The sequence below is a fragment of the Ambystoma mexicanum genome, chromosome 6q (assembly GCF_040938575.1).
Source record: "Ambystoma mexicanum isolate Mex_15411 chromosome 6q, UKY_AmexF1_1, whole genome shotgun sequence".
Classification (NCBI taxonomy): domain Eukaryota; kingdom Metazoa; phylum Chordata; class Amphibia; order Caudata; family Ambystomatidae; genus Ambystoma; species Ambystoma mexicanum.
Window position 1 is genome coordinate 215,458,903 of NC_090937.1, and position 22,733 is coordinate 215,481,635.

The following is a 22,733-nucleotide window of genomic DNA, read 5'->3' on the forward strand; positions in this document are numbered from 1 at the left end:
GACAGCCTTGTACAGCCTCCGGCACGTGGCAGGTGAACTCTGATTTTAGTGAAATTATAATTGTGCGCTAAAAGAGGGACGTTCCTCCTGGCAAGCAGTACAATCAGTGTTGGCATAACATTTGTAATTGCTGGTTTGAAAGGTGTGGCTAGCTATGTGTGGGACAAAGACTTGGGGCGCTTTTGCAGTGCGCCCAGGCACAGCTGTTCTTTAAAAACAATTATTTTAAAATGATTTCCCACAGTAGAACTTAACCCAAGCGTGCTTTATTGTATGTGTTGCTCTAGAAATGCCCCACCCTCCATTGTCATAGTTGCTTAAAATTAACTTAAGTGCGTATGTAGTTGCTTCTAGCGTACATTTTTGTGGTGCACTGTCACATAGTGCAAATTGTAACCGCAAACTCTTGCAAAGGACACCACTACAGCTTGTTGTTGTGCTGGAAGAATTCTTTGTTATATTTCTTTGCACTGCATTCTTTTGTAAATGTAGTGTGACGGAAGATAACGCCATTTTGAATATTTAAAGCTAAGAAGCCACTCTGATCTACTTCATTCAGCAAAGCTGAACAAAGCATAGTTGACATTAAATAGGAGTGTGCTCGCTAACTTATTGTAGACCTTGTGGTATTTACAAACAACCTACTTCAGAAATCATGACAATCGCATGCTCTGAAAATGCTTCAGCTGGTTGTGAATCTGAGAGCACAGGGGCTATGTGCCTCATCAACGATAGACTGTAAACCGCTAAACCCTCTCCTGTTTTTAATGTTCAGATTCATCACATAGGGCACGCTTTTAAAAAGAGAACTCATAATGACACCAGCTTCAGCACAAGTTGAATGCTACTCCTTGCCTCTTTAAGAAGTAGGAGAAAAGAGGGGCCAATTGCAACTTTGCACTTGCAGCGTTTTTCAAGGAGTTCTCTGGTGTGTTTTATTAGTCTGCAATGTGACGCACGTTTAGTATACACAAGTAGCAATGCATCAGTGTCAGACCTGTCCCTGTGACAGATTACAATTATAATCGTAGAAACAGTGGTGCATTTGTGATGGAACAGAACAGCCAACACTTGTTTCGACCTAAGGGGCTTTATCAAGGCATGGTGGTTTCAATATGTGATCCACTACTTAGGGTTGGTCACATGGTTCTGGGGTCCATGGTTTTGTACATAGTGTAGGCGCGCAAACTTTATTGGAAGAATTGGTAGTTGAATGGTTTTGATAGTTGCAGGAATGTGTGCTTTATTGGTATGGTATGGTATTGTTTATGTATCCACCTCCAACTCCCTCAAGGTCAGTCGCTTCTCCAAGCAACACATTGGTGGCAGATCTTTCTTCGGCTGGGGCTTCCCTCTGCAACAGCCTCCATGCCTCCCAGAAACTTGAGGGGAATCATCTCTGGTTCCGGAAGCACCTCCAAAACATCTCTCCGCTGCAGAATTCCTGGCTGCAACTGAAACTTCACTGGTTACCTGGCCACCCTCTGATCTCAGGCACAGGTCCCCTCCCCCGCCAGTCACACACCTGCACTGCCCTACGGGCAACCCCCGCACTTGCGGACTGTCTCCTGTATCCTTTCAGTCCCGCTACCAGCACTTGACACCCGATGTCTGCACTTACCCTTACACTTGCCACCAGCTGGCCGTACTTTTGCTTATTGTTATTTATTCTATAATCCTTTGTAATGCACTGTTCCCCTTCCACTTGCCCCGCCCACTTTCCCCTTCCACCGCACTTGTGCGATCTGAATGACAACATGCCTAGTAGGGTCCTTGCCTTCGTCTTCCCTCTGTTCCCCCTCCCTTGCCACGTTGCACCTTGAAACACTTGTGTATAGACGCGTTTCAATGGCTTATCATATCATATCATATCATTTATAAAGCACCTATACACAGGCAAGTGTTTCAAAGTGCTCAAGGAGGGTGGGAACATGAGGTAAAAACCAACAGCCGCTCAAACCCATGAAATTCTGAGGCGATGATAGTCTGCACAGGCAGATTATGTGCTTACAAAATCATTTAACAGTCAAGACACAGCAAATAGACCTGACATGATTCTGCAGTTTTACCAGTGCAATTAAGGAGTATGGACAAGGGAGAACAGACGGACGATCTTCAGGCATGCTGCATTCGGATCGTGCAGGTGCACATGCAGTCACAGGGAGGGGGAGTTCCAAGTGCACCCGGTCGGTGGAGACTAGGGTAAGTTCAGAGAGAGCCACTCTCTTGCGTTATTTCTCAAGTGCAATGACGGTGGGGTGTAGGGCCCTGAGGGAAGTGCGAGAGAGGACTGGTGTGGGTCCCAGGACTTTTGAGACTCTGAGGTGCACCAGGCAGCCAGTCAGCATGCTGTAAGGGAGAGAGGGAAAGAGCAGTGAGCTATGTAAGCAGGAAAGAGGGAGAGGGAAGGAAGAGAAGAGGAAGGTCTTGAGGAGTTTCTGGAATTTAAGTAGATCAGGCTCAAAATAGATGGAGGCACGGAGGCTATTCCAGGTGGAGGCACCTGCTGAGGATAAGGATCTGCCTCCAAATCTCTGCTTGGAAAACAGGCTCACTCGCAGAAGGTTGGAGGTAGATGAACGGAGGGCTCGTGAGGGACAGTATTTAGGCAGCAGGCACCAGGAAGCCTTGTGGACAATGCAAAGGGTCTTGAACTTGATCCTTGCAGCCACAGGGAGCCAGTGAAGGGATTCAAGCGCCAGAGAGATGCGCTCCCTGGGCTTGAGGCCAAGGATAAGTCTTGCGGTTCTGTTCTGGATGAGTTGAAGAGGGCACAAGGTAGAAGAGGGGAGGCTGAGGAAGAGGCTTTTGCAGTAGTCCAGCCTAAAGAGAACCAAGGCTCTGGAGACAGTGAGCAGCTGGGGGAAAGTGCGAAAAGGTTTAGGACCTCTGAGGAGGTGTAGCTGATGGTTAGAATTTTTAGAGAAATCCGAAATGTGAGAGGTGAAGGAGATAGTGGAGTCAAAGATGACCCCAAGGTTTTTTGCCTAGCAGGTGGGTGCAGGTGCAGGTCCAAGGGAGGCTGTTGGCTCGCTGCAGATGCAGTCAAACCGTATGTCAGGTTCCTCAATGGTTCATGCTCTTCATTCTATGAGGGAGCAGGTTCTCTGTGTGCATCCCGACGGATAAGGTAGTCTTCTCTGGAGTGTGAGACTGCCGCTTTACTTATTATGTATGGTCTGCGGTGGGTCATGTGATCAACCTAAAGGTCCCTCTTGTCTCCAAGTTAATGTCCTGAGGCACTCTTGGTGTGGCCCCAAACCAAGGCATGTGCAGCATGCACTTTTGAACCCCTCATCAGTATACTTGGTATACGCCCAGCGCAGGTGATTACGCGGTTCATCACCCACTCACCTTGTTTTCTCTTTAATTAGTAGTACTGGCCAAAGGCCCATTTAGCTTCAGGAAGCAGTGCTTGCTTCCACCTGCTCTTCATGCTTGCCTCCTGCTTCTTATGCCAGCGCCCATTCTCATCTCACAACATTTTGGTTTATTAATTAACCTGTTAGGCAGTATTTCGGTGGTAAATCAGCTGAAAAACTGGCAAAATCGGTTACCCCCTCTTGCACTCGTGGATTTACTGCAGGATTACAACTGGTGGTAAGCGGATGTAAGTCCAATTTTTGGAGTCCATAGGACTCCATGGGGATTTCGTCGAAATCACTGGCATGATGCTGGAGGTATACACGTGCTGGAATACAAAGTAAATCCCTATTCCATGGGGGGATTTTGGGGTATTAGCATGCTTGATTGAAAAATAGTTCCTTTTAAATTTGATTGAATTTTTTTAATAGTTTTTTGGGGAATTTCGGTCAAACTTAAGTAAATGTATATATGGGGTGGAGTAAGGGATGGGGATGTGGGGGTTGAGGGGTTCGGGTTGTCTCTCCCCGCATTTTGGAACAAAAAAAAAACAGCAAAAAGAATTTGGTCAAATTGGAGAAGTTCAAAAAATTTCGATCAAGTAAACCTAAACCGATTTTGCTGCTATTACCGGCAATGGTATTACCATGTTTGTAATACAGGCAGTTTTTTGCTGGTAGGGGTCAGATTTACCTCCAGCTAAGACCTGGGGGTAAATCCATAAACCCAACCAGCAAAGTTGTAGTTGGCTGGTCAACAAGTGCCAGTAAACGTTACTACTGGCACTTTTATTGTGTACCGGCCAACTCATAATGACGCTCAATGCGTCTATGCACCAACATGCCAATGACGCACAGCTCTATATTAAAATGTCTTCAGAAGGTGACATGGAACACCTTGGGGATTGTCTACAAGATATTCAGACTTGGGTGGTGTCTCATTTTTGAAAAGTAAATCCCTTGAAAACTGAGCTTGGACTATTTTCATATTCTTCTCCTAAACCTGCTTATTTTGAATGGTTTTCAGAAGCAAACGTTCCAGGGGCGTTTTTGCGGGGATTTGCTAATCCTTGATTTTCATTTAATTTTAGGCCCCCATCTTTCATCAGTGCCACAAATAAATTATTTAGTAAAATCGGAGAATTACCACCTTTTTACCATGAGAGCTGTCAACCCTTTTCTTTCTATGGCTCACTTTTGACTCTGGGTGCAATGCTCAGTATTATTAATCGATTTTGGAAATTCTCTTTTAGTATGTCTGCCCAATCCTCCTGGCCCCATTAAAAGATGTTTTTAACGCTGCTGTTCATTTAGTTTATGGGGCTAAGAAATATGATCATATTTCACTATCTTTAAAAGGTTTGCATTGGCTTCCACTGGAGTAAAACATGTGTGTTAAATTAATTTGCACCATGTAGAAAGCCATCAACTTCCAGACTCCTTCTTGTGTAGCTGACAAATTAGATATTTCTGGAGGTGTCGGAGGCATTTGTAGCCATGACTCTTCTTCATCCTGAGGTACCTAGATTCCAAAGACCAGCTTTGCTGAATCCTTCTTTTCTCTGGTGCATCTGTAAATTGTTGCAGTACACTTCCTCCTGAACTAGGATTGATGTCTGAAAATTTCAAGTTTCGTAAAGTTTTAAAATCTCGGTCCTTGAATGTTGTATTTTAATCCCCAGAGTTTATTTTTTTATGTTTTGTGTTGGTTCATTCATGAGTCTATTTTTAACTGTATTCTGTGTAAATGGCAAACAATTTTTAGTTTGTGTAAGTTGACATAGTAAAGCACTCTGTTGCACTTGTTGCCTGGTTCATGCTATATAAAAATGTAAAATAAAATAAAATGAATTCACTTATTCTTTTGACAATTGGTACCTCTTTGATTACTTATGAAGTCCTGATAATTGCTGAAATAAAGCAGCGTGAAACACTTGTTGACACAACTATACATTCAATTTCATTAAAAAAAATAATTTGACACAATGAGGCCAATTAGAAATATGGTTGTATTAATAAGTTGCATTTCCAAACAAAGCACAAAGACTCAATTTGTTGACGCTCTACCAAAACCTTCAAAATGTACTAAAAACTCTGCTAGTGCCAGATTGTACATTTCACACCTCTAAATTCATCAACTTCTCAGCCCTACACTAATATTAGCTCTGCACCTCCTTACGCTACAAATAAACCACTTCATGCCGCTCACCCCCTGAAGCTCGAGACCAGTGTTGCGCCGTCTGTGATTCTGCAGATTGCCGCTACACTCTGTTTCTGCACCCCTCATCCCTCTGCTGTAGCTTTGGTTATGTGTGGTGGAACTACTGAGACCTTTCAGGCTCCAATGCCAATATCGGTAAATGAATGGGAGCAGAGAACCATTCCACTGCTGAGATAGGTGGGCAGACACATGTCTGAGTGGTGTTGGAGTCTGCGGTAAATGGAATGTCCGAGGTTGGATGTAATCTTTAATACAGTAAATGCACACATTCACATTTAGAGGGCTCGACCAACAAAGGACGGGGTCCATGCAGGTCTTGAATTACAGCTTCTGGCCTCTTTCCGTCTTCCATAATACTACCTCACACATTCCTCCTTCTTAACCTGGCATGACATTCCACCCTTCTAAATGCATCACTATCACATTGTTTCAACACTAACACATGGGACAAGAGGAAGATGTGGTGCAGGGATGGCAAAGGAAAGGGCAGCATCAAGGAGCCTGCTCTCAGGGTGGCAGCGGCTTTCTTTCTAAGGCAGTGCTGGGCTAACAAGTGCATTTTAGTTGGAAACAAACAAACAAACGCAAGGGAGGAAAGATCGGCACATGCTGGCTGATGTGATTGAGGGTTCCAGGCTCTATGTGTGGGAGATTAGAACAGAAAATGGTAGGAGAAGCTGGGAAACTCACAGTGTGATGGATGGGGCACGATGGTTTGGCCAGCGAGGTGCCAAAGACATGTGGAACAGGGGCCAGCAGGCGCAAGGTTAGCAGCCTCCCTGGAGGAAAGGTCAAGCAGGCAGGATTAGGCTACCACAGTGTGGCACACAACCATCTGAAAAATATAGTTGTGCAGAGTGGGCCAGATGGGGCTTGAATCCGAAAGGAATGGGAATGGACATTGAGCAAAAGCAGTGTGTACGTTGCAATCTGCAGGCAACAGGGTTTCAAAGTGGGACAGTATAGTGCCGATTGAAAAGTTCTGATACTAAGGCACAGATGGAAAGACCGCACACTCTGAGTCTGTGGGTGGCTGCCATCCGGCCCGCCAGGTCTGACATGGCGGGCGGGACGGCAGCCGCTCGCAGACTTTCACGGAAGTACTGGCACCGTTATTAACTGTTTCAAATGGACAGTCCAAGTCAAAACTTAAGATTCTTTTTGCTGCATATCTATCTGTCGCATTCGAATAGTTCCTTTAATCAGTATAAATGGGAGTACCACTTTTGGAGTACTGAGGTGTTGCTGACTATACTCTGTACCATATATTGTGTTGCTGGTACATAGTGAAATTCAGTTCACTTTGGTGTCAGACTCTGCTAGAAATACCTCAAACTGCATTGGGGTTATTTTTTTTTAAACAGTTATTTTATGAGATTTGGAACGCACTTCATCATGCGTTTAAAGGTAACTTTTATTAGCAAGTTAGGACTTCCTGCCTTCTTTCAGAATGTTGCGAACTACGATTCCCATCTAAATAGAGTGTGATACATGAGTCCTCACGTGACATACGTCTCCATGTTTCTGTTGAATAAGACCTAGCAGATTCCCTCAAGGGTGAGTTATTTAATGTTCTAGCCCTATACGCTACGTGGGGAGGAGCTATCCGATATAAACATAGTCACATGCTTCCTCTAGTGACACGCGATCCGGCAGTCTCTGACAGTGACCAGAACACATTTGCAATTGCCGCTTTGCCGCGATTCTTTGCTGGTAAATTATCTTTTGTAGATACAGGGTGTTTGGTGGATACCTCCTGGAATGTGCATTTTCCAGATATGCAAAGTTACAAGAGGTGCTTTCGACAGATTTTACCTGCCGCCATTTTTAGCTTAACCTATTCACGCTTGAGCTATACTATTCCTCTATATACGAAAATAGATACAGGTTGAACGTTTGTCGGGGGACAGAACACAAGTTATTGTTTATGCCGATATTTCACCAAGATTAAGGTGGATAGACTGTAATTACATCATGATGTTTAGTGATCCGCACATTGGACTGCCGAAGCGATTGGCTTTTCTCTCACATTTGGATGACGTCCCCACTCATATTCCCCATATTGACAGCCGTAGGTGAGTTTTACTGATCTACAGGCGTTAGTCTCTTATTAAATCTAGCACCTATATACCTAAAATTGGATTTTGCCTCTATAGGATTGTGTTCACCGGGTGAAAAACTATTTAGAGGTCACTGCAACCGAAGTATTAACACGCACAAAGGGGTAATCCCTCTGACAGTCATCCCCATGGGGCCATATGGTACAAACATCAACGCTGGAACTGACGTCGGTCCACTGTGACCACAGGTACTAGATTCACAATTACTGTTGAAATTTTCTCAGATCTTAGGCATTTAGCCAGAACCAGTTGAGGATGGATATCACACATTAGTAAAACCCGGACATTCAGTATATGTATATCTAGATATAACATGGGAATTGAGGTTACAACTGTGCTTATCATCATAATAGTATACACACAGAATCTCACAGATCAGCAGATATAGCTGAATGAAGGCCTACCTACACACAGACTGGACAACATATAGGATTGAATAGGTTTGAGGTGTGCCAGCCCTCTACTTAGGATTAAGCCATTATGAGTAGTTTCCTGCCAATAGGGTCACTAATGACAGCGTGAATTTTTATTTAGATCAGCGGTGTGGCATACATGTACATAATGGTGTTTTTCGTGTTGAAGTGTGTGAAGCATTTTACATAGAGAATCCTAACTAGGGAAAATTTCCAAGAATTAAAAGAGCTATGAATTTTTTTAATATAAATGGTTGTATACAACAATAAAATTGTATAGGTGTAAATTACTGTGACCTCGCTATTGAATTGTGTGGAGCTGGAAATGAATTGAACTCTGTTTCTTTTATGTACATTTTTTCAGAATGGTTTGCACCTGAAAAAGGGGTCTACTCCCCGAAACGCATTGAGCTCCAGATAACTGCACTACTAAGTTGTACCCCGAGAGTTGTAGGGGGTCACAGTGCATTTTTGTATATTTTTGTTCATATTGTAATGAAATTGTATTGCATAACCAATGCCTGTGGAATCGGGCCCAATTTTTAAAAACATTAGTAAAAATATCAATTTTTTTTCATAAATCTTTGACTGTGTTATTCAGTTTGTGGTGTGCAGAGAGGACAGGAGTGTTTCAAGTAGTAGACACTTATTTTTTCACTATATGTTCATCAGACCCCGTGTCAGTCTGTATTCCTCCCCTGCACCATAAGTGCTTGTGTACATTTACCTATTGAAGATAATAAATACTATACAGTAAATTGGTGTGCGTATATAGATAATTCTAGCTCGTATCTGAGGACTAAGACAATATGTAAACTTTTAATGCATTTTTTTGATATCTCGCATCCTACTCCAGAGTCTTAGAAATTGACGTCCGAAAGTGTTTATGGGGACATGGCTGCAAAGTGCTTGTGCTGCTCTCCAGCCCTCCCTAAAGGCATGGGTGACCTTTGCAAATAAATAAACTGATTTGCGCTTTTCTGAGATGCCAGTTATTTGTGAATAAGCCCATTGTTTTAAAACAGTTTCAAATCTTCATTTAAGTGTGCATAATACTGTCATTTGCAAATTATATTGAGGCACAACAGCCAAACACATACTCATATTGTCACGCCCCTACGGAGACCTTGGTCACTCTGGCATAGATGGTCGATTAGACGGGTTGCGGCCATCTTTACTCCCAAGATGGCCGCCGCTACAGAATGTGTGGGTCTAGGCTTGCACCATTGCCGCGCGCTGGAAGGACCGCCCCCCGACTCCGGAGCCGGTTCATCTGGTCCTGCGAACAACGCGCGGATGCGTTGCTACTCTTCAACAACAACGCTTCGTGAGTTCGATACTAGGATCTATTATAGGCTCGTTTGTTTGTAATGTCTTCCGTATAACTCTACCCTTTCCTCTCCCCTGTTTTCAGACTCGCTTCCTTCTCCCAACTCATACACGACATCTAAGTCTCGAGTGGTTTCCCTCTGCATCACTCGTTCCGAATTGAAGCTCACTGACCGGTTCGCTAGTGAGACTCCCTCCCTGGCGTGCGGTACGTGAATATTGCCATTCAATCCGTAATATATCAAAGGTTAGAAATAGACCAGAAGTTACACCTAATATTCTCTTACCTGTGCAGAGAAATCTGAGAACCATTTTCTTTCGGGAACGTCCTCGAAGTTACTTCTGTCCGCGGCTCTTCGGAAGACCTGCAATATAGCCTTATAGGTGCTTCCCCCTTCCCATCAGGTACTCCTCATTTCCTCAACCTATATTCTGCTTTCTAGTTTCCTTGCTCCAACTTACCGCTTTCCTCTGTCTCCAATCAGACGGCCCACTCCAGCAGACGTTCTGGTTACCAAGAACTTCTCCGGACAGACGACATCCATCCAGTGGACATCGACACAGGGTTTTCTTCCCCAGAGGGTTTCCCTGGAATCCTTCCCTTCCTTAATCTTTGTATTTGAGGCGGAGGAAGGGTCTCAGGGAGGCACTCATTCTCTACCCCTGTCGGAACCATTTCCGAAGAAGGAGGCGAAGGAGGGAGAACGACGAGTGTTTCTCTAAGGTAACCTTTCGGTCATTCACATCTCTCGTAAACAGTCTGAATTATTACACATATACCTTCATTAAAATGCTAAAAACAAAGATCTGTGCAGTAATGAATGAACTTAAAGAAATCCAGTAATTGTCAAGGCCTTGTTCACTGAAGGCTGTTGGACTTTAAAGAAACTTTTGCACTTATTTCATCACCTGGTTTTATTGATGTCACTGCTTTTCCAACACTCTCAACAATCCCGGCTCCTTCGTGGCCTAAGATCACTGGGAATTTCAGATTAGCTAATTGCCCCTTCAGCGCGTGATCATCTGAGCGACAAATCGCTGAAGCCTCAATCTGTGAAGGCAAATACAAAGAGATGTCTCAGTAGACCTATTTATATGAAAGAGGGCATCAGGAGAAATAATCTATTTTTCGATAGCATTGTAGCGTTAAGCAGCTGGTTGGGGGGGCGCGGGCTTGGCCGGTAATGGCCTGCTAACCCGAGACATGGTGTGCCAGAGCAAAGCACAAGGGTAGCATAAGCCTGATTTCCTTTACAGAAAGAGCAAGATGTATGTCCCTTTTCTATGTTCATAGCGGCCATCTCTGGAGTTCGAGTGTGCAGTGAGGGACAGAGCCGGCATAACAGCAATTAAATGGACGGGGCTGGGAGAATAGGGTATAGGTAATGGAGTTGAGAGGAAGAGACGGAGTAGCAGGGAGTGGTATGGCACATCCAGAGAAGGGGGGAAAAAAAGTTGGCACAGTAGGAGTGGCAATACAGACTGGAAAGGAGTGACGGCTTATTCCGTTAGTGCAGGTCCACATTTCTAGCCCTGATGCTAATGAAGAAAGAATGGTTGCAAGGAAAGTGTTTGTAGTGTACTTAAAGAAACAACTTTGCAGCTATGCAAAGACGGATAAAAGAACCCATGCAGTGCTTGCGCCAAACATGCACAGGCCTTACTAGAGTAGTCATACACTTAATGGCATGAGGGAAGCTAAAGTTTGACATTTCTCATGCTTGTGGCGATGTCGGCTGAACTACCCCATCTGAAGTCCCGCACGGCTATACACAACGGCTCATATTTGGGTGGTAATGTCTGGCAGAGTAGATCTACCCCAGGTAACAGCAGTCTCCCCAGACAGACAGTAAAAAGAGCAGAGCCTGCCAGGGAAATCAACTACAAACAAATGGAGGAATCCGATGTGAAATTAGATTCCTAATGATATTGCTGCAAGTGAAATCGTATGACCTTTTGCCTGGAACTGATGCCTTAAAAAAAATCACACAATACATTAGTAATAAACATCACACCATTTGTGTATCAACCAAAGCTCAATGCACATGTATCAAACCAGGTTAAGCATATTTAATAAAACTCATTGAACATGCCTAGTCCTACAGTACATGCCACCGAATTCTTAACATCTTGCTCTTTTGATCTGGTGAAAAAGCCAAATCAGGCACCTCTTTCGACAATGCTTTGGGTCCAATCTATTGGTGACACTGCCCATATGCACCTTTTCGTGATGCTGTTTCCCATTTCACCACTGGGCATTTCGTTGCCAGTGAATAGTGCCCGCTCCCATTCCTTCATGGGCTGGCCAGAGGGGCAGTGCCAGTGGGAGGAGAGAGCAACGTAGGTGTCCATTCAAGCACCTAGGCAGCATTCCCGGAACTCTACATTGATGGTGGTGGTGGCGTCTATGTGTTACGCCTGCCTTGCCAATCAATTGGGCGAACGTCTCAGGAACTGTGTGACCCAGATTAATTGGTTGCAGTACTTGATGCCCCTAGTCCTACCACTTTTTATACTTTTATGTTTATGTGCTTTTATGGATAATTCATGCAGCTGGCCATAACCCCATAGGGACCCGCAACTGTACAGTAGTATAGTATGAACTTGCTGTCGGCATACTTACTTCTGTGTTGGAGCCATGACGTGGTGAGGCGGGTCTTTGTCCTGTAAAACATGGGAGATACTGTGTACTCTATATTGCGCTTACTGAACAGTATTTTTAAGGCAGTTTACTGTTAAGCAACTGTGGTGTATTGAGGTAATGTCGACTTCCTACCGAGATTGGAATCCTCACTCTGACGCCCAAATCCCTGAAGCTCTGTAAACAAAAGGGCAACTACTTTAAAGCAGAGTGCAATATGATAATATGATGTTTGCAAAAATGCCCACTAAATTGTCCATGTGTCTGACTCAGCCCTTAATGCCCCCCGTGTGCATTCAATTTGAGCTTCACACCAATGCGGCCAGGCACGCAACCCGCCAACCCCCATCTTTTTGAGTTCACCTGATTTTCCAGAAGCAATTGGCTCTCGCCAAGATGTCCTAAGCTAAAAATCGGGCAAAGTGAGCCAGAAGGGGACTCTATACTCGTTAGGGTACTGATTTTTTAATTTATTTTTATGGTTTTATAAAGCGCAAGTTATGACCCCTTCGTGAGTTTTCACATTATATTTATCAATGAAAGTATAAGCAAATCAAAACTGGCAGAATAACAATAAAACATATGTCAGGACATCAGCCAAATTGGTGTTAGTCCGTTGTCTGTCAGGGTGTAAGAAAGTGTTCTTCTTGGAAATGGGGGGGCTGAGCTTCTAAATATGGGGAAAAGGGGTTAAAAGAAAGTGGAAAAGGGGGTAACACATCTCAAACTTCGATGTCCCACTTCCACTCCTCAAAGACTACCCCCCCCCCCCGTCCAGGTGATCTTCCTCCACTGGTCCACCCCTAGGAACTGGATCCAATAGCAATGGCCGTGTCCTGGCCACCTGGACGAAAGAGATCTCTGGGCTCTAGCGGGTGAGACACCTTCAGGTTTCTCATGGTAGGGCAAGGCATGTTCCCCTCACAATCAGGTACAACAGGGGCTGGGGCAGTGGAAGTCCTGAGCAAACATGTACAGGCTCATCATACCAGGGTTCGTTTCATTTCCCTCACAAATCAGTGAGCAAGTACAAGAATCAAAGCAAGTACAGCATTGGCAGATCAACTGATCGCAAGGGGCTCTGCACAATTCACTTAAATTGGTAAATTTATGGCACAGACAGGACCAGTGCAAGCTGGCCTCGCATACTGGAACAGGCACAGAGCCAGCATGTGTAACAACAGTGCAGGGTTTCTTCCTAAACATGTGCAGGTGCAGCATGGTACGAGCAAGGGCAAACTCCCTCAACAGACAAATTGCACATATAGGCTGTAACAGTGCATGTTTCACTTGCAAAGAACAGGTACAGCATGAGCTTGAGATTCATGCCGCCTGTTATCTCCCATGTATCTCCTCATGTTATCTCCCATGTTCTCCCGTGTATTTTGGGCACACAAGCTACTTAACAGTTAAAATTACTACATTATTAAAAAGGTATAACTATCAGGTTGTTAATGCTAATGAAAATGTTTCAGAGTGAAGGTGCTGCAAGCCCAGCATACTTGGGCCTATTCTGAGATTATGTGGACGAGGCCCTTTAACTCCTTGTTGCTAATCTTGCTTACCGCCCCTACACCCTCCCCATCTCCCTCTGGTCCTACCTGTTAGGAATACTACACCTGACCCATGCTCTGCTGACAGAAGTTCCAGCAGGGTTCTACCATGACTCCTGACTTGCCTAGTGTGAATGACCGGTCCTTACCACCTTATTTCATCAATATTTCTTCCTTTTAGGCCTTCATTGGTTTTATTTGAGCCCGTCTGTGAACAGTGCTGCCAAAAAACATGGCAATAGCCGTGCTTCCACTGCTGCTAGGAACTCCTAGAAATGTGAGCACTGTGATTTACAACAAGGTACATTAAAAAGGGCCCATACTAAAAAACCTATTGCCAATCCTTACCACTAATTTAAAAATAAGGTGGGATGATGCTCATGAAAAAGATGTTAAGACAGGATATTCAGGCCGTTGGCCTCCCTTCCCCACACTTTCAGCACAGGACAAGGTAGTTCACTCGAGCAAAGCACACACTCTGGTTTCTGCGGCATGAGGATACAGTTCCACTTTCACAGTTCAAGACCTTCTGTGTCCAAGCCTCTTTACTTCTTGCAAGTCTCGTGATTCAGAGGGCCTGGTATACAAAAACAACACGAAAACGTTCTTTCCTTTTTCCAGCACTCAATGTGGGTGTTCACTCTGGATTCCCTTCAGCCGGGCTCAGATACTTTTCAAAACACAAAGTTCAACGTTGGGTCCCCCTCTTCCGGGCTCAGATCCCTTTCAAACTATGTTCAGATAATTCTTTCTCAGGTGACTCACGGTTCACCCTGGATTCCCCTGAGCCGGGCTCAGATCCCTTTCTTTCACTCAATTATTCTCCCTCAGCTTGGCTCAGACCAATTGTGTTGTACTTTATACTATCAAAGACTTTAGGCATTTAGCTTGACCTGTTGCACGACCACTTCAATCTCAATACTCTCTTTTCTCACACTCAGCATCAGTTGGATACCTAACGAAGACTTTTGAATGAGTACCCACGTGGCGCTGCACCACTCTGTGTATGGTATCTTTTCTCCCGAAGTTCAATAACTCCCTTTGGTTTCAAATTATATCCACGTCGCTCTTTGCAAAAGCCTCACACAATGTTCTCTTTGTAAAATGTTGCCGCTTACAACCTTTTTTCAAAACACAAGCTGGTTTGGTATCGGTCTCTACGACTCGCGGCTGTGCTGTCTTTTCTGACTCCACATTGTTGTAGGAGCCAAGGACAGTACCACAACAGCAATTGCTCCTCCCCGCCTTGGTTAACGACTCAGGAGAGGCCCGGGTAACTCCATCACATTGTGCAGGTTTGATCAGCCTTAGTTCCTGGTTGGTTTCTTACTTTCCAAGGCTTACGAAAGTAACGTTCTTTAGAGGTCACGTATACTTAGCTACTTGCGACTCTCTTTCTCGTTGTATTAAACTGCCATCTTGGAACTGCTGTTTCCTTGTGTGGTTTGCCTCGCTCAGAGTGTGCTTTTGTGCTCTGTCTTTTATCTGTGTCTGGAAGTGTGATGAAAGTCAGGTGTGGGTAATAATCCGTAATTGCCTGACCTTGCCTGTCCATGGTGATGGGACATGTCAGCTATACGGCTCTGGTGTTTGTCAGTTGTCGCTCATGGTGAATTGTCAGTGAGAAAGTGTTTGTTTCAGAAAAGGGGGGGGGTTGAATTCCTAGGTATCCTACCTGGAAACCACATTTCACGCTACGGTGCCCCACTTCAACTCCCTGAAGACCCCTCATCCAGGTGATCCTCGTGGACTGGTCCACCCCCAGGAATTGGATCCAAAAGCGATGGCCGTGTCTTGGCCACCTGGATGACATATCCCCGCGGACTAGAGGGTGAGACACCTTCTAGGTTCTCACATAAGCTTGTCACCATTGTATCAGAGTACTCTGAGGATCCATTAGCTTCAAAACAACGGTGTTCAGTTCTTACTTGTGCTGGTTTCACTTTAACATGGTTTGGTTTACTGGCTTGGATAATACTTGTTCTTCGTTTGTCTTCAGCAACTTCTGCTACTGCTACATAAGTGTTCAGTATGTTACAAGAAGTTAGTTTCTTTATAGAAATTAAATTGGGTACACCCAATTTTGTTTTTATAATGAACTACCACTTCAAAGATGTGCGTTCCCTCTTTTTGGTCAGTGTTGTACATCAAAAGGTAGTGGGAAACACAGTTTTAGGTGCGCAACTCTTTGATGTTAAATGAACTTGTAACATTGCTGGAAAGTCAGCTTCTGCTTCATAAGGCTTACCGGCGACGTTCTCCTCTTAATAGGAGGCATACAAACATACGGCAACAGTTTACAGTTTACAATGGGGAAACGCAAGGCTTTCTCTACTCACGGTTACTTTAGCTTCACTGATATAAGCGTGTGCTACAGTTCCCGTGTCAAAATGACTTGCCACTTCCGCAGACAACTTTCACTCACTTTTATGTGCACGTAAGCATGAATTAAGATGTCTATAGTTACTGGCAAGGTATTCCAGATGATTTGGAGTACAGAGCTTCCTCCTAGGGAACTGCCATCCTTGTGCTCTGCTTCTACTGCTACTGGACCTGCTGACTTTCCTGCTCCTACTCCGGCTTCTTTCTACTGCTCCTTCCTGCTGCAGCCTTTTATGCCCCTCAGGTGGGTTAATTGGCTTCAGGTACAGGACCTTAGGACTAATTACCTAAACTTGCCAAAAGTTATTCGGCCTGCCTGCCTATCCTTGGCTCCTGCATTGCCTCCCAGCCCTCTTCTTCGTCAGAGTCCCTGAGGGATTCTGGAACATGTAGTCCACTTCAGAGAAATGTAGATCTCATAGTTGATCCTTTTGGCATACCTTTGGCATTTTGGAGGATATGGGGATTTAAGGATATAAATTATGTGTTGTTTGGGTTCAACACTATATTGAGCTACTTCTTTAGAATGTATCTTTCCATCCTTAGTAGGAGGCCGAGATATATGAAAATGGAAATAAGCTAATTCCCCCTCTCAGTCTGTGGTAGGATTATTTCTCTTCAAGGAGAAATACTGTGTCTCGCCCTGCAAAATTTTCCCACCACCCTGGGTTTTGTCTTCACCCAGGTAATCCTCCTGCAGTACACCACCCCCAAGATTATGACCAGGAAGCATCTGCCCTTTCCTGGCTACCTAGGAGGGGACTTTAGGGACGGTTTTAGTGTAGGGTCTGCATGATTCTCCACATACCCTTCCCCTAAAGACTGGGAGTCCTGGGCCAGATTCCACCTTCCCCTTCATTCTGGCCACCAATGTATTTTTATTAGAAATTCCAATTCTCAGTTATTGACTAAATCAGTCATTGGAAGTTTCACAAACCTCTGATTTACCAGGCAAGTGTATAGGACATCATTATTTTCCTACTGTTGACAATAGTTGCCTCACTTTTTAAGTTCTGCCGGGTGATTTTAAAGACCCATTTGTTAAAACATGGAACTTCAGTACCCAAAACTAAGGAAATGGGATGGTCATCTATCAATATTAAAGGTATTAAACCACGTTTTCCCAAAATGTTGACATTAAGAACAGTAATGGGATATTTCTCAGGTTGTCCATGTACACGGTTTACTCAAAATCATCCAGCATTATGGTAACAAACTGGCTTATATAGCTTAGGTTTTACTTCCAGTGTCTAAGTGGACCCACATAGTCTTATTTTGGAAAACCACTGGTATTCTATATGTGGCTTTATCCCCAGTCCAAAACATTCTCTCTGGTGTCTTTCTTGCCCTTCTCTTATTTTTCTTCCCTTTGGGAATAGGTTCCTTTCTGCTTTCTGTTAGAATATCACAGGGTTGGACACATGGGATACCTGTATAAGATGGTTCAGCCCTTGTGGCCTTATATTGGCCACCATGAATGTCACCTTTTAACAATGGTGTGGTGGGGAGAACAATTCTATTTGAGGGGCCATACCTCGCCTGATGACTATGCTCCCCTCAAGAGAAACACCATTTCTGATTCAAGGGTGGAGATGGAGGTACAATACTTGGTATTTCTTCCTCTCACAAGGGTTGATAATCTAGAGGAAGCCCAAATTCCTGTCATGAAAGAATAAGTTCCTCTTCACTTTAATCGGTCAGAGAAGTTACTGATCTTGATATAATATCTTCATCAGACGGGGTGGAAATATCACCCATTGAGGAGGTCTGAAAAATCTTGGATTGGGAGACTTCTCTAAAGTTTCAAGGTTCTCCGTGGGTAACAATGGAGCAGAAATGTTGTGGTTTCCTTTATCTGGAGCCTTAACTAAAGAGACCTCTATTAGCTGTTCAGATGTACCATCACTTTCTAAAGTATCAACCAGAACCGCCATAGTTTCAAGTGTATTGCAGTCTCCTGCTCCCTCTGGGAGATAAATCTCTATTATTATGGAGGTTTCTGGAGTTTTGTTTTCTTCCTGTATTAAGCTTAACACATTTTGTGTGTAACTGGATTTAGAGATTTTTTCTGTAACCCACTGCGAGTTAGGCAAAAAGATGTCTGCCCCCCCCCTTCCATCTCAATTTGTTTCTCCTTGCCTAATATCAGACTGGGGTAGAGAGTTCCATGGGGTTTCATGTACCAAAGTGCAACCAGCTCACCTCTCTTAACTTGTGTTGCTCTATGTGACAAATTCAAAAGGGCTATAGCCATTCCTCTCACCAAACATCAGAGGTAGCACCCTTAACATTCCTTTTCACCTCTTCCACTTATGGGTGTAACATACACAGCTGAGCCTGATGGAACTTCCACCAGAAGCTCTTCGGAAATTATGATTTTATCCCTACTGGGTACTTGATAAGACCAGGGGAAGAAGAGTTTATAAGTGTTACCCTCCACAGCTTTCCTAGAGGGATGAATAGTCTGGTTGGTTAAAGGTTGAAAAACAAACCCCACCCGAGAATGGGTACAGAGAAGGGGTTTTCCTGTCTTCCTAAGGGTTCCAGTCCACTAACAGAGAATGTGACTGTTTTTAAATCTTTCTTCAGTTATAAAAGGGGTATGATTGGACCCTACCCTGGGAGAAGTGATGTTATTCTCCTTGCTCCCAGATAGACCAATGTGAGGAGTCATGAATGTGAGACTCACAAATTCTGCTTATCATTCTCAAGGTTTGACATTTTATTTTTAACAAAAAAAAACCATAACTAAAGTGATAGTGTAACGTGGACATAAAACACACGTCGGTATCTTACCAAATAGCACTCCCTAAAATACAATCAATCAATAAGAGGCTATACGCTTAACTTCAAATTGCTCCAAATTGTTAAATCTAGAACAACATACAAAAGAGCTAAATCAGACAGAAACAATCAGGATGTCTAGTGTGGCAGGGAATAAGGCTCATATAAAAATACATGTTTGTATGAAATTCAAAACTCACACTTGTTAATTCAACCTAATGGAATACGGTGTTTACTCCACAGATAAGGTTACCGTGACAACACAACCCTTTGTTGTGAGTCGACACTCATGATAAGGTTAGCTGCGTTCATGTCCACATTACACCATCAATTTGGGCACAGTATGGTTGTGAATTGCTGGGGTAAACCCAATGTAAGGTAGGACTGGTGTGATGTTCATTTATGAAGGGTGGTTTGTACTAGTTTGTTTATAGTAGACTGGCACACAGAGGTGGTGAAGTTGTCTTTCTCATGCACATCGTATCCAGTGCCTGACCTCTAATGTTGTGGTTGTAGTGCTATTTCACTTTCCAATAGGTAAATAATTTGAATTGTGCTAGTAAATTGAGGGTGAGGTTTACTTGGTTCTGGGGAAGGCATGAAGAAGAGACAATTAAATTGCAAGTTGCGAACTTGATCTGATCCAATTGAAATCAGCTCACATGTTTATTAATTTGTGTTCTCTTTTCTTTATTATGTATGTCTTCTTTTTATGTAATGATGCTTCATTTTTAATTCATGTGAATGCTTGTTTTTCCTCACAATGTTCATTGTCTTCTGATTTGTTATATGGTATTTGTTTGGTAACAAAATGTGAATCTGTGTCTTGTATACAATTATGTTTACATTTATGAAAAGGTTGAAACCTGTGTTGGCTGTCCTTTTGAGATTCAATTGAACTGTTTTTTTTTATTGTTTAATGCTTATTGAACACAGCATATATAGCGTGGTGACGTATCTCATATGAGATTTTACTCTAACTAGTTAGTTTGGTGGGAGCGCCTCAGACTCAGGTCTAGACACATTTCTGTATATTACAATTGGTGGAAACTAAAACTCTAACATCTCAGGATCAGTACGATTTGAAATGGCGTCCCTGTTGCTCAATGAATAGAAAAATACAATACCCTTTATAAGAGAAGATAATCAATCTCCATCCAAAACTTGATTACAGATCTCCTGCTGGCATGCACAAAGCAGGTATCTCTCGTGTGTTATACTTGTATCACCATTTAGATTCATATTCGTATATATTTCATTGCAATCCATGTGCAAATCACATTGAACAGGATCCATGTCTGAAGACAGTGGCCCTCATTAGGACCCCGGCGTTAACTAATGGCGCTATTAGCGCCATGGTTAACGCCGGTAACCGACTCCGCAATGGTGAAATGGGCAATTACCATCCCATTCCAAGGTTGGCGGGGCGGTAATTCCCCATTTACCATTGGCCCTTCCCCATTCCCATTTTTGCCCCATAGGGCTCAATGGGAATGGGGAAGGCGGTAATTACGGTACCGCAAATTGCGGTACCATAATTACCTTCAAAGTCCCTTTGTGGGTCCCTACTTTAACGGCTGGTTCAGACCAGCCGTTAAGGTCGGGAGCCGCAAAGGGACCTCGTAGTAAGGCGCCCTTAACCCCTTAACGCCAGGGTCCTAATGAGGGCCAGTGTACAAAAGAGACACCTTGCAGATTCTAGGTTAAAATCTCTGCATCTGCAATGTCGTTCTTCTGTTCACAGCCCTCTCCCAGCCCCTTTCGGGGGCCCTTATCTGCTCCCCCCTCCGCTGCGTATCCCACACCAACCCTCTACCCCTGATGCACTGCCACACACTCACCTGATGCACTGCCACACACTCACCTGATGCAGGCTCTGGCTACCTGCATTCACAGTCTGAAGCCCGGAAAGCCTTATGCACAACACATTGCTCTTCTGTGCGCAGCCTATTGTGACTCAGTCTTCCGGTTCCTAGCCATCAGAGTGCCAACGATAGAATGGGTTCTCTACAACCCGTGACATGGACAATTCTGGTGAATTGAGTCTTCAATAACATATTAAGTACTGTTAAGAAACCAAGTGCTAGTAACATGTTCAGAAATAGTAGTAATTTAAAAAACATTTTCTTTACCTTAATCCTCACTTCATGGTCCTTCGGTGGGGCAACCTCTATCTCCTCAATAGAGAGTGGTTTGTTGGCCTCCCAGGCAATTGCTGCCCAGCATTTTATAACCTAAAGAAGAAAACATGATGAACTAAAGTTAAAATCTGCTGAAATACAAAGATATCTCCCTAACCAAATCAAGAATTAGCATATTCAGAACAGCAATGGTAGGTAGCGAACCTGTCAATGTGTATGCATGGACACTGCCCTGAGTCAAGTGCAGCACATTTGTGAGTGGTTCAAACTCAACTTCACAAAACCTACCAGCTTATTGTAGAGGTAGCCACAGTACGCCAGGACCTGCTACTAATCTCTCTCAGTATGGTCAGACAATATCTAATGACAATAGGGCTTCTTTCTATGTTAGGAAGAGTTCAAAATCAAGAAGGAAAGTCCTAATGGGGTCCATTTTGTGTATTTGAGGTGGTGGTCTATTTATCTAGTGACTGTCCTTCTGGTGCTGAATTCCCCAGCCATGTTGCATTCACTGTCCCTCTGCCTGGATTTCCCCACCCAATTCCACTGATTTCTCACTAGCTGAATAATTGGCTTCATTCATTTCAGAACAGGTTGCATTGAAGTTGTGTTCTCAAATTAATGACTTGATCACTTTGCACTACATATTATGATTCGCCATGTGTGACTACTTGGCAGTAGGGATGAACCAGTCGAAAGTGTGCGCTATCTTTGTTGTTAGGAGTTTACATTTCTATACATAGTTATGTTATTGTTCCCACCCTTTAAAAAGCCTGGCAACGAGGCAGGGGAGGGAGAGTTTAGGCATTGCATCTCCAGAATATCTAAGCATGCGATGTTGACTACCATAACCCAGGAGTAGCCAGCTTGGGAAAGGGTTCTGTTGAGTTAAGAGAGATGCAAGAAACAGAAAAAAGAAGGAACGCATCAAAGAAACGTGGGACCAGGAGCTGTTCAAACATTTAGAACAAGAAGGTTTTCACTTGGTTCCTGAAAGCGTAAAAGCCAGTTGTATTCCGCAGGTCAACCTGAAGAATGTTCCATTGCTTAGCAGTCAATATAAAGCATGCTAACTACTGCTTGTGTGCGGCGAAAAAAATCCATATTCATAGTGCCTCTTTTTCTGCTTTTGAGGTCAGGAGGACACATGCTGTTTCAAGCGCTGCTTAAGATATTTAGGAGTTTTGCCATGTGGAACCTTATGATTAATAAGAAGTTGGTACGTGATTATTGCTTTTACTGGCAGCCAGTGTAGCCATCTGGATATGGGTGTGGTATGCACACATCTGTGGTGTGGGTTACTGTATAAGCAGCAGTATCTTGTAGTGTTTGTAGGCACGAGGCAATGTGATGAGCACTTCCTGCATAAAGTCCATCACAGTAATCCAATTTTACACCCACTATGGCTCTGGCTAGTTCAGTTCAATGGGCAGCTGATGGCAGCAGTTTGATTTGACTAGATGACTAGACTAAACCAGACATGGACAGCTCCCAGAACCCACTGGGAAGGTCCCACGGCACCATGACGAGTCTCACCGGGAAGAGGGTAACACCTGCGACACCCACGGAGACGGAATCAATAAACCCTACCTAATCCCACCCAACATACGCACTCGCCCCTTAGTTCCCAACAGGTACCACAGTGGCTGGAATTGTCGGGATACGTGGGCGTAGGCAGGTGCAGTGGCTGTATGAGTGGGAAGGGAAGAGAAGATGGGTAGCACTGCGAGGCAGACCGGGGGAGCAGGGGGCTATATGTAAAAGGGACCTTGAAGGCTGGATGGACT

At 43.9% G+C, this 22,733-nt stretch overlaps 1 protein-coding gene across 1 annotated transcript in view; it reads right to left on the reverse strand.

The window, feature by feature from the left end:
• Window positions 1–22,733, reverse strand: part of LOC138515893 (alcohol dehydrogenase 1-like) — a 456,553-nt gene that overhangs the window by 393,626 nt on the left and 40,194 nt on the right. The window contains exons 2-3 of the mRNA XM_069630655.1: window positions 20,938–21,039; window positions 10,355–10,496 (exon numbers count right to left, since the gene is read on the reverse strand). Of these exons, the coding sequence (XP_069486756.1) occupies window positions 10,355–10,496; window positions 20,938–21,039 (244 nt within the window). The remainder of the gene's footprint in view (window positions 1–10,354; window positions 10,497–20,937; window positions 21,040–22,733) is intronic.